General features: G+C 40.5%; 2 gene segments (V, D, J or C); both read left to right on the forward strand.

The window, feature by feature from the left end:
- Positions 1-3,825: 3,825 nt before the first annotated feature.
- LOC114688622 lies at positions 3,826-4,510 on the forward strand. The segment is given in 2 exon segments: positions 3,826-3,907; positions 4,083-4,510. Coding segments are annotated over 2 exon segments (480 nt in total).
- Positions 4,511-8,992: 4,482 nt separating this feature from the next.
- Positions 8,993-9,622, forward strand: LOC114688624. The segment is given in 2 exon segments: positions 8,993-9,044; positions 9,207-9,622. Coding segments are annotated over 2 exon segments (468 nt in total).
- Positions 9,623-12,870: the final 3,248 nt, after the last annotated feature.

Genomic DNA, 12,870 nt, shown 5'->3' on the forward strand with positions numbered 1-12,870 from the left:
GTGAAAGCAGAGGGTCCCCAGCATAAAGGCTACAGCCTTGTCAATTCATGACTGTCAAACTGACCATCATTAATCCATGATGTAGGTCAGCCCTTTAGGAACCCAGAGAAGCATGATAGGCCTATTGCTTCCCAGGGGCTCCCAGTACCTGAACCCCAAGCCTGGAAAGCTCAAGGGCATCACATCCAGAAAGCTTCCTAGTCCCTTCCATGAACTCACTGTGTCTTCCGCAGGACCATTTATTTCTCCATGTTTTGCAGTGAGACCTAGGGCCAGCTTCCTTCTTTATCACTCTGGTCTTTCCACACTGTCCATTCTCTCTCCCAAGTAGACACCTCAATCTTGACAACATGACTATAGGTGAACCTTATAGGTACTGAACGAATGTCCTAAGCTTACGTGGTGTTGCTACAACACTAGTGACATCACTGGGGATTCTAAGAGCTCTCCAGGATACAATAGAATGTCCAGCAAAGGGCCTGCTGATGTCATGGGTCACACCCTCTGCCTCCTTACTAATTCATTCTCCCTGAACTGGACAGAAACTGATATTTCCTTTCTATGAAGAGTCTCTTCAGACACAGGCGAAGCCATTCAGCACCTGCTCCTTCCAAAGCTAAATATTTCTCTCTACTTAATTAGAATCTTCTTACTACTTTACCCACGGGGAGTTGAAAGCTCACTTTATAAGCACAGCCCAAGAATGGTCCTTCTTATTTTTTTTAACAGCCAAGTAACACTTCATTGTGTAAATGTATCAAGTTTTTAAATCTATTATTTGATTGAGGGACATCTAGGTGGTTTCCAGTTTCTGAATATTACCAATAAAGCTCCAGTGAACATAGTTGAGCAAGCATCCTTTCGGTAAGATGGAGAGTGCTTTGGGTATATGCCCAGGGTACAGTTGGATATTGAAGTAGATGAATTCCAAGTTTTCTGAGAAACTGCCATATTGATTTCCAAAACAAGTTTGCACTCCCACAGCAATGGAGGAGTGTTCCCTTTGCTTCAGATCCTCAACAGCAGGAACTGTCACTCCTGTTTTTTTATCTCAGCCATTCTGACCAGTGTAAGATAGAATCTCAAAGTCATTTTGTTTTGCATTTCTTTGATGGCTAAGGATGTTGAACATTTCTTTAGTTGTTTCTCAGACATTTGAGGTTTCTCTGTTGAAACGCTATTTAGATCTATATTCAATTTTTAAAAATTTGATTATTAGGTTTGTTGAGATCTAGTTTATTTATTTGGAAATTAGCCCTCTGTCATATGTGGAGTTGTTGAAAATCTTTTTCCATTCTGATGATTTCCATTTTGTCCTATTGACAGTATCCTTTGCATTACAGAAGCTTTTCAGTTCATGTGATCTCTTTTATTAATTGCTGATCTTAGTCCCTTTGCTATTGTTGTTCTGTACAAAAAGTTGTCTCATGTGCCAATGGTTCAAATCTATACCCCACTTTATCTTCTATTAGGGTCATTGTATCTGGTTTTATGTTGAGACCTTTGATCTACTTGGACTTGAATTTCGGTAGGGTGATAGATATGGTTCTGTTTGCATTCCTCTACATGTTGACATCCAGGTAGACCAGCACCATTTGCTGATGATGCTTTCTTTTTTCCATCATATATTTCTGACTTCTTTATCAAAAAATTAGGTGTCGATAGGTGTGTGGATTTATGCCTGGGTCTTTGATTTGATTCAACTGATCACCTGTCTTTTTTAATGCCAATACCATGCTGTTTTTATTACTATTGCTCTGTAGTAGAGATTGATATCAGGGATGGTGATACCTCCAGAAATTCTTTTATTGTACAGGATTGTTTTAGCTATCCTTGGTTTTTTCATTTTTCCATATGAAGTTGAGTCTTATTCCTTTAAGACCTGTAAAGAATTGTGTTGGAATTTTGATGGGAACTGCATTGAATCTGTAGATTGCTTTTGGTAAGCTGGCCATTTTTACTATGTTAATCCTACCAATCTATGAACATGGGAGAACTTTCCATCTTCTATTATCTTCCTCAATTTCTTTCTTCAAAGGCTTGAAGTCTTGTCATACAGGTCTTTCACTTGTTTGGTTAGAGTCACCTCAAGATATTTTATATTATTTGTGGCTATTGTGTAGGGTGTTGTTTTCCTGATTTCTTTCTCATCCCATCTGTCTTTTGTATATTTGGAGGGCTACTGATTATTTTGAGTTAATCTTGTATCCATTTACTTTGCTAAAGGTGTTTATCAGCTGTAGGATTTCCCTGGGAGAATTTTGGGTGTCACTTATGTTTACTATCCTATGATCACGCCTGCCTTCTTCAGAGTCTGACCATCTGCATGTGGATATTTCTCCTGTTCCTGGGATCACACAACTCTCAGTTTACACTCTTCCCTGATGCTATTTGTTTTATTCAGATCCCTGTATTTTAGTCTTATTCATTAGAGAGTAAATCAGTGTCTCCTCCACTTTTATATGTTCTTATTATTCACTGTCAGTAAAATTTTAGTCAATGCTTATAGATTTATTTTGAATTAAAATATATAAATCTAATAAATAGCTCATGATAAGAAATAACAGCTTATTTAGAGGTTTAATCTCCATGATATATCACTTTCAAAGTGGTTCACCTTTATCCCCCACTCAGTCTAGACTGTCATGTCTTCTGACCACCTTGCATTTCCTCCATCAGGAACTAAAGGAGTGAAGGGGGTTGCTTTTGTGTGACATGTGGAGTTAGGGCCTCAAGTCACCTTTACTGATGGTGTTGGTCCACTAGGGGGCACTGCAGGCTTCCCAGAAATGACTTTCTGAAGTGCCTGAAGGGTTGGGCAGTTACAGAGACCAGAGAACATGTGAGGCTGTCAGTCACAGACAGCAAAGTTTATTCCTGGTTGTTACCTGTGCTGTTCTGTGGAACTATAAAACTTGAGGTGACTGGAAATCCACTCTGAGGATGATTTCTTGAGGACAGATAAGGAAATAGAATTTTACTGTTTAACATGACCTCTGAAGCTCAATAGAAAAGATCTAACTCCATGACTTCAAATTTTAAAATTTTATGATGAAAATCTTCAGAGTTCATGGACCCAGAAACTATTCCAATACCTGTGATAGCCAAACTTTTCATTGACTCCTCTCAGACTAGCAGGAATATGAATTAGTAGAAGGGATGAAAATAATAAGGCACAAAAAGAAGAAGAAAATACAGAGAATACTATTGAACTTGACCAGCAATGTGTGCGTCTGCAGGGTGCAGGGAAGGGACTGGAAAAGGACAGAGGTAGAAAATGAATCAGGGTGAATGTTGTGTTTATAACCTGATTGTTTTAACAAATGAAAGTTTCATTGGAAACATTTCTTAGCAGTTGGTGATCTGCTGATTTCAAGAAAGTATATTTATTCCTCAATACACATTGCACACCATCAAAGAGGTTTTTTTTTATCAGAATTTTCATACAACTGATTTATCAAATTCTGTAAAATAGCTTACTCTCTCTATCCTTCTAAGTTCTATGATGTACAGAGACCTCAGCTCTTTCCTGATATATCATCCCCTCCTTCTCACAATTTCCTTCAAATATCTCTTACTTTAACTGTTAAATCAAACAAACAAACAAATAAACCTTTTTTAGTTTTCAAGCTGTAGATGACATAGCTTCCTGTTCCCTGCAGGGTTTTCATCCACAGCTAGGGAGCAGTTATTGTGTGGCCTGACTGGGCTGCTGTGGGTGGGGATTTCCATCAAGATGAAAGAGCTCAGATTTTATTGGTGCCTGGTGAACAAGGGAGAGCCTGCTCATGGTTGGAACTAAGTTAGACACTGTCTGGAGCTGGGGTGAAGGAGTCTCAGCAGTTTACAGGATCCATGGAGAGGAGCCTGGGAGCTGTGCTGGGGCTGCTGTGGGTGCAGGTTTGCTGTGAGTTGTGGCTCTCCTAGATGGGTTAGGGGTGTTCCAGAGCTGCCAGTGGGAGGGGCAGGACACAGGTGACCCAAAGCTCCTCATGACTGTCTCCCGGGATATCTACAGGGTGGAACCTGCAGGAGGATTTTCATGTGTGGGTTTTTTTTTTTTTTCCTTTCTCTCTGAGCAGGGGTGAGAGGGATGCAGGTGGAGCAGAATCCTCCAGCCCTCAGTCTCCAGGAGGGAGCCGGCTCTGCTATGAGATGCAATTTTTCTACCACCATGATGAAGGTGCAGTGGTTCCGACAGAATCCCAGGGGCAGCCTCCTCAGTCTGTTCTTCATGACTCCAGGAACAAAGGAGAATGGGAGATTAAAGTCAACATTCGACTCCAAGGAGCGCTACAGCACCCTGCACATCAGGGATGCCCAGCTGGAGGACTCAGGCACCTACCTCTGTGCTGCTGAGGCACAGTGCTCCCAGCAAGCCTGCAGACTGGCCCCAAACTGCAGCTGTCTGTGCAGCCACAGCCCTGCCACAGGGAGACTCTGCAGGAGGCTTTGCACAGCTGTCGGTTTACCAAGTTATGCTGTATCTCCATCATCTCCACTAACATAGACAGTTCAGGATTGCTGTTTCCCATCAGTGCACCCTTTCCTTACAGATTCCCATTTTCAGGAAGAAGTTCTCATGAAGAATATTGGGACAACTGACAAAGATGACAAGGTTCACAGTACTGTCAGGTAGATCCACTGCACAGTGTTCACTGCTCTTCAATTATTGCTCTACAAAGGCATCAAACAGACGTGCTCTCCAGCAAACAGAAAAGAGATTACTCAGTGTTTCAGTCAATTGCATATCTTTCCATTATCAGAAGAATGGGAGTTTTATTAGTTTTTTTGAGAATTTCATACAATGTACTTTGATCATATTCAGTTCTCCACCAGTTTCTACCAGTCCCACCCCTCCTCTTTACTTCCCAGCTTTTCTTTCTTTGTTTTTGGAAAAAACAAAACTTTTAAGTACAGTTTGTGGTGTCTTGGATGCATGGCCTTCCCAGGAGTGTGGTTGACCTACTGGGGATATACCTTTAAAGAAAAAAGATTTTCCCTCTCCTAGTTGCTATCAGATGCCAATATCTCCTTAGTTAAGGATGGGACTTTGTACTCATATGCCATGCTGGAGTTCTGTGGAGCTTGAGCTTGTGTAGGTTTGTGTGTGCTATTCCAGCTGCTTTGAGTTCATATAAATTAACTTTCCTTATAATTGAAGATTCAATGATAAAATTCATCAATAAGGAGTCTCAATTACATCTGAATTATATTGGTTTGAGTGAAAAATTCCCCCATAAGCTCATATATTTGCATGCTTTTTCCCCAGTTGATGAACTACTTGGAAAGCATTAGCAGGTGTGGTCTTGTTGGAGGAAGTGTTGGAGGAGGTGTGTCACTGGAAGTGGACTTGAGGTTGAAAAGCTCACCCCTGGCCCAGGGCTTTTTCTCTGCCTGCTGTCTACTGATTAGGATTGAAAATCTCTCAGCTATTTCTTCAGGACCATGCTGGCCTGCTGTCATGCTCCCAGCCATGATGATAATGAATTTACCCTCTGAAAATTTAAGCAAGCCCCATATTAAATTTCTTTTATAAGTTGCCTGGTCATGGTGTCTCTTTATATTAATAAACAGTAACTAAGACACAAATAATGAAGTCATCTTCACCTTATCAGATTTCATTAACTTACAAAAAAAGTCTGAGAAAGTATTAAATCATTAATATATAAGTCTATGTTTATAATAAAAGAAGACTTACACAAAATTAACTTGTATGAGTACTTAAACCATTTCAGAAACATTGCTCTACTACAATCATCAAACCTAGATTTAATAAAGCCTGTGTCTTCAACTGTTCGTTAGATGTATTTGCTGCTGTTGCAACAAGAGCTCAAGTGTCAGGTTTGTCATTTCCAAATTCAGAAACTGTCACATGTTCATTTGGAGTTTTATATTTCTGAGGAGGACCTGACATCATCCAATTATACACCTTGAAAAAGAAGTTGCTAAAAGAATGATATTTTCAACACTATTGAGTGAAATTATACAAGGTAAAGTCAGAAAAGTCACAGGATATAATACATCATTGCACCAAAACCCAAGATACACTAACAGAGCAATGTCAGTATTTTTTAATTACAATTTTATCATTTTTTGAACTTTTTATACAATATGTTTTGATTATATTCTTTTCCATACTTTAAGTCTTCCCAGATCCTCCCCATCCCCCTACTTGCCCAATACTTTGTTCAAATAATCCTCAAAATAAAAAAAGGTAAAACAACCTTCCTTCAAAGACAAAACTTGCTAAAGCATAACAACTACAACAAAAGCATGCACACAAAAGTGTTTGTGTTGGACGTTGAAGCAGAAAGATCATAAGCTTAGGGCCAGCCTAGATTTCATAGCAAGTTTTAACTTTATTCAATGAGATAGAGTGTATCAGCTCCTCCAAAAGTCAGTGAAAGCCCAGAGGAAATGCAGAAATGGTTCTATTGCACCCTAACTTGATGCTATGTCAATGTATTCTAACCTGGACCAGCCTTTCTGCAATGCTCTCTGTAGAACTTGTGCTGTACATGCATCAGTTGACTTGGCTCCCAACTGTAGCAGGCTTTCTTGGGCCTTCAGCCCCAAATCATGATAAGGAGACTTATTATTAATTATGAAAGCTTGGCCTTAGCTTAGACTTGTTTCTTGCTAGTTCTTATAAATTAACCTGTTTCTTTTTATGTACATTTTGCCTCAGGGGTTTTTACATCCTCCCCACTTCCTTCTGTATATCTTACTTTCCTGTTGTCTCCATGGCTGGCAGCTTCCTGGCTTCTGGTCCTGGGCATGCCCTTCTCTTTCTTCCTCTTTCTCTTCATTTTTTTCTTTCTCACCAACCTAGATTTGTTCCCCTCCTTTTTCCCTCTGCCTGCCAGCAATCCCCATCTCTCTCCTGCCTAGCTATTTGCCATTCAAGTTTTTTTTTAGACCAATCAGGTATCGTAGGCATGCAAGGTGAAACAGCAACACATCTTTACATAATTAAACAAATGCAGCATAAATAAATGTAACACATATTTACATCATTAACTAAGACAGCAGAAACAAATGTAACACACCTTCACATAGTTAAAGTAATATTCTGTAGCATAAGCAAATGTAACACATCTTTACATAGTTAAAATAATGTTCCACAACATCTGTGGGCATGAGGATAAGCATTTAGAATGCAGTTAGGGATTACACTAGTTTAGGAAAATGGCAGTGGGTAGTTCTCTTTTAGAGTTCCTGACCTCTCTAGTCATGAGTAGTTGGTGATGTTGACAGTACCAGGTATGAATTCCCTCCTACTGAGTGAGCTATAATTCCAGTTCAATGGTTGTTGGTTACCTCCAAGACAGAAGTGACACTATTGAACATTTGGATGCTGGTCATTGTTGTGGCTCTTAGGTATTACAGCTGGGTAGGACTATTGACTGCCTTTTTCCTTGGCTGGTTTTGGAAAATCTCTGGATACTATGAGAGTCCTCAGGCAATAGACTCCTAGGTCAGTTGTAGCCCATTCTTCCAAGTCCTATGTCCAAAGTGTGTATTATCTTTAGGAATGGGGACTTATCCTCAAATCTTTGAGTCAACTAAAGACAATAGCAATAGTCTATGTTGCTTTGGGAGTCCTGTCTTGAGCCGTCATGACTGCACACTTGAAATGAGGTTTCTCATGCCAGGTGTTATGCTGAACAGTCTATGGCTTTAGGGGAGCATTATCACTCCAAGTGGCATAACATCATTTTGATTATTTATTTATGTATACACATGCACTTATATATATTACATATAATTTGGGGTAAATAAAAAATAATGATTGCCTGTGACTTTTTCAAACACCCTGAGTGTTATTTATTCATCCTCTCTCCCTCTCCCCCTACACTGATCTCTGTCCTCACTCCCCATTTAAAGCCCCTTCACTCTTCCCATTTCCACTTCATAGAAACTGTGTCTTGTTCTTTCTACAGCTCCTTTTTCCCATACCTTATTAGTCCCTGTTTACTGTCCTGAGGTTCATATAGGTCATTCCTATTGGAGAACATTTCTATAGAAATGGTAGGTTTTGTGGGAGTTCAGGTGGTCTTGGCCTTTAATAATGCATGTGTGTTTGTGATATGATGTAGGCATGTAGACTTTTTTCATTGTGTCTGATATTGTAGCCTGCCTCTGTTGAGTAGAATTTGGTTTCTATTTTTGCTATTGCTCAGATCAGGTTGGTTTCAGAAGGTTTGGTAGGTCAGTCCTTCAAATAGAGATACCCATTATTGATGGCGGGGATGAGAATCATTCTAATTCAACGGTTATCAAGAAAATGTGTGACTATGCCTAAGGTCTATGTCTGTGTGCTGGTGCAAAAGCTGTTCAAGTCCAGCTTTGCCTGGGAATGTGGGAATGACATGCAGAGATTCTGGGCAACTTACCACACTCTAGGTTGGTATGAAGGCTGCAGTACACAAAGTAGGCTTTCTGGGAGTGTGGGGAAGATGTGGGTGGATGGGATCTGAAACACTCAACTGGCTGGGCTGGTGCACAGACGATGTAACCATAGGTAGGCTTGGGAGTGTGAAGATTGAGTGGCATATTGGGGATCTGGAGCACTCACCTTCTTAGACTGATTCACAGGCTATATGACACAGCCAGGTCCAACAATGTGGTCCTCACATGGGTGAGTACAGAGCTAGTGCTCTCGTCTGGTTGAGTAGATGCACAGTCTGTGTGATCACAGATAGGTTGGAAGAGTAAGGATGGCAGAGGTGGGCAGAATCTTTACTAAAATAAGTGAAAAACGAACTAGATTTCTGCAGTTAGAAATCTGACCGCAGGGTGGCAGTGCACCTCAGCTGATGCACCAAAAGGACATCAGTGAATTTTAAATGAACAGGCTTTTTCTTATTGGCTGGGCAAATAATTCAGCATGTATGATTGTTATAACAACAAAAGGCCAATTGGAACTTTCAAGATGCTCAGCTGGCTAGCGACCGAGCACCTACAACTGATCCGAGTAGGAAGCACAATGAAGACAGCTGTTCATGCTTTATTCATTTTCCTCTGGCTGCAGATGTACTGTGAGTTGAGGATTGTGAGATGACTGGGTATGTTAGTGGGAGTTCTGTGGATGCTCAGAAAAAATAGTTTATTTGGGTTTCCTCTATTTACTACAGAAAAAAGATGAGGAAGAAAAAGGACTTGATAACTTTTCTCCTTTCTCTCCATATCTTTCTGCATAGGGGAGAGCAGAGGTGAGCAGGTGGAGCAGCATCCTTCCACCTTGTTTGTCCAGGAGGGAGACAGCGCTGCCATCAACTGCACTTACACAGACAGTACCTCAGCCTACTTCCCTTGGTATAAGCAAGAGCCTGGGAAGCATCCTCAGTTCATCATTGACATCCGGTCAAATTCAGAAAGAAAGCAGAACCAAAGACTCACCCTTGTATTGGATAAGAAAGCCAAACACCTTTCCCTGTACATTACAGCCACGCAGCCTGCAGATTCAGCCATCTACTTCTGTGCAGCAGATACACACTGCTCCCCAGACACCTGCAGCCTGTCTTCAAACCTGACACCAGGGCTGGAGTGGCACCCTTTTTGCCATGTCAGACATTCTAGGACAACATTTCTAACACTGTTTGAGAGTAGAAACTAACCTACAGATATTAAAAATACATACGAATAGATCAAAATGCCAAGGAAGTTTAGATTATATTGTTGATTGATGCTTAATTTTTAAACATTCACATTTATTGTGTATGTTAAAGGTGTATTGTTCACTGTGGTATCTTGGTTTAAATAAACAGTGGAAAATGAATTGTTTGAGGAGTAGGTTGAGAGAGCAACATCTGAAGTAAAGGGTACACTTTCACCTCCTTTCTGTGTGAGCTGATTCTAGCATGTCCATGTGTATGGCAATCCAAAAGCTCTGTATAACAGATTCTTACAGGAGTTGGTGATACTCTGTTTCAAAATCATGCTGTGTGCTGTGGCCCCAGTTCTCTAAATGACAAACCTGACAAGCAAGGCGTGCCCACTGGTACAGTAGTGACCTGACGATTTGTAGGGGTGACCAACTACTTTCTCCTGGAATTGAGGCCTGCTTTGTAGGAGGAGGTACATATGCAGTGTGTCAATCTGTGCAAAAGTGTCAGGCTGTAAAATTGCAAAAATAAAAAAAGAAAGAAAAAATATAGTTTTAACAAATGATTCTACATCTTATATAGGAAAATAGTATGAACAACACATTCTGAATCAACTTCAGAAGTTGTAAGTGAGGATAATCCAGATGGGCTCAACCTTCATTACCTTGAACAGTAAGAGACAAAGGTTCTGAGCCAAAAGCTGGCATTTACAATACATTTATAAGTTAAAAACAACAAGTATTAGGAAACAGATGTGATGTGGACAGAGGTGAGAAAAAATAGCTTTGTGAGATGACAAATTCTGTCAATGGTAAAATATTACTAAGACCAAATTAAAGGATAGAAGGAGCTACCAGAGAAACATGGCCGCTGTGAAATCCAGATTCATGAGTAGAAGCTTTAACAGTTGAAAGAAGGAGCTTTTCTGAAGACACTTATGTGAGCTGGCTGCTTGAAATGCCCTTGTCAGGTCCACAAGGAAGAGTCACAAATGTCACCCCAATTCCAAATGATAGTCAGCTTTGTGCTTCCTGAAAACATGCTCCACTGGTCACAATGGCATTTACTGAAGAGTTAAGAAAGTGATCATAGCCTACATTTGATATAGAGCATGGCACAGCATGTGAGTCCTGCATGGCAGCCACAACTGCTTCCTTTGTTGTGGTAGTACAGTATGTTAATCTTCAAATCTTGTTTCAAGACACCAATGACTTTCTTAGTAAATGGGCAACATAAACCCATTATTTCAAATTTCTAGAAGGTAAAAAGCACAGATTTTAATGATTACACATTCCCCGGGCCCGTTTGAAATTACTTCATTTTATTACAACTGTAAGAAAATGTAAAGATTTATTTTATTTTATGCTTATGGGTGTTTTGCCTGCTTTTGTGTTTAGGTACTATGTGTGTGCCTGGTGCCCATGGAGATCAGAAGAGAGAGTCAGCTTCCTTAGAACTGGAGTTATAGATAGTTGAGAACCACTATGTATGTTGTGAGAACCAAACCTGGGACTTCTGAAAGAGCAACAAGTGCTTCCAAGTGCTGAGCTATCACTTTAGGCTCACATAGTATCTTGATACAAATTCATATCAGAGAATATGAACTGGTAAAATCGACTTCTTGTCTTTAATTTATCCTATGGTAAAAAACAAAACAGAGAACCCATTGGTTGCTCTACTATAAAATTTTCAAGTCAGGTTGAATCCTAAGAATACCAACATTGAATATATTAATGGTCATTGCTTATATCCTTTCTACTTATAAGGGGCACTTAAAATTTGACATGTGCCTTATGAATGATTTCAAAATGAGAGCACATTTCTGACTTCTGGGAGGTACGCAAATGACCCTAGTTTAGTCTCTGTCCACCAGGGGGAGGAGTTTCTTGACACAAGACCATTATCTTTGTGAATTATAAGCATCCTAGGTTCATCATTTGATGTCATTTCATCATTTCTTCATGTGAAGACTTAAGAACATTACTTTGGTGACACTAAAGATGAGCATTTCTCCAGCTTTAGTGACTGTGATGCTGCTGTTCATGCTTGGTAAGTGAAGTGATTTAAAGTTTGCAATCTTTCTCCTATGATATCAGAAAAATATTTAATCATCTAAGAGCTTTGTCCTTAATGTGAGACAATTATCCTTTTCTTCCTCCAGGGAGGACCCAAGGAGACTCAGTGACTCAGAAACAAGGTCAAGTGACTCTCTCAGAAGACGATGTCCTATTTATAAACTGCACTTATTCAGCCACAGGGTACCCGACTCTTTTCTGGTATGTCCAGTACCCTGGAGAAGGTCCAGAGCTGCTTTTGAAAGTCACAACAGCCAACAACATGGGAAGCAGCAGAGGTTTTGAAGCTACATATGATAAAGGATCCACCTCGTTCCACTTGCAGAAAGCCATGGTCAAAGAGTCTGACTCAGCTGTGTACTATTGTGCTCTGAGTGACACACAGTGGCAGAAACCACAGGGGGGGCTGAGCATAAACTCAGCACAGGGGCCTGATGCTGAGCACCTGCCTCTGGGATCTCTTGTTTCTCTGTGCTGTGTGGCTCTCCATTTCTTTAGTTGGCACAAAAATCATAGGAATAGCTACAGCAGAAGAACAAGAAGTAGAGTCTTCTGCACTCATCTCTTGATTGGGACCAAAGCAAAATTTGATACAAGAAAATCTTATCAGAGCATGAGAACCCCCAGTAAAGCCTGTGACTAAGGGAGTTGTCTGCTTGTTGTAGGAGATGACGTCTTCCTCCACATTTTCTTCCACAGCTCTCTGGAAGAGCTCACTATATTTTATATTTGCAGGGGAGAGGAGCTGCTGGGAAAGGGGGCTTCTGCATAATATTTTCTGAAACTAAGGTGGGAAAGATGACAGAAGAGCCCAGTGTCCCCAGTCCTAGGATTCCTGTAGAGAATGAAGGGGCAGAAGCACAGAGAGAAAGGGGACTTCCACTGCACAGAGAAAGTTCCCCTTTCTGTTAATAAGATCAGGTTGATGCCCAAACACAAGAGTTTGAGAATCACCAGTGGATCTTTTGTGAACCCCGAGCGGTTACAGGGCAGCTGGCTCTCTAAAGAGCCTCAGAAGTAGTTTCAGTGCTTGGGGGAGGGCAAGCATACAACTTAATATCCTATCACATAAAATACACACACCATAAACTAGCCGTCTACACTCTCCCAAAGTGTTTAAATGGCTTTATGTTTTCTTCTAGAATACAACACAAAGTCTTATTCTAGATGCTATGATACACAAT

Source organism: Peromyscus leucopus, chromosome 9 (genome assembly GCF_004664715.2).
Source record: "Peromyscus leucopus breed LL Stock chromosome 9, UCI_PerLeu_2.1, whole genome shotgun sequence".
Lineage (NCBI taxonomy): Eukaryota > Metazoa > Chordata > Mammalia > Rodentia > Cricetidae > Peromyscus > Peromyscus leucopus.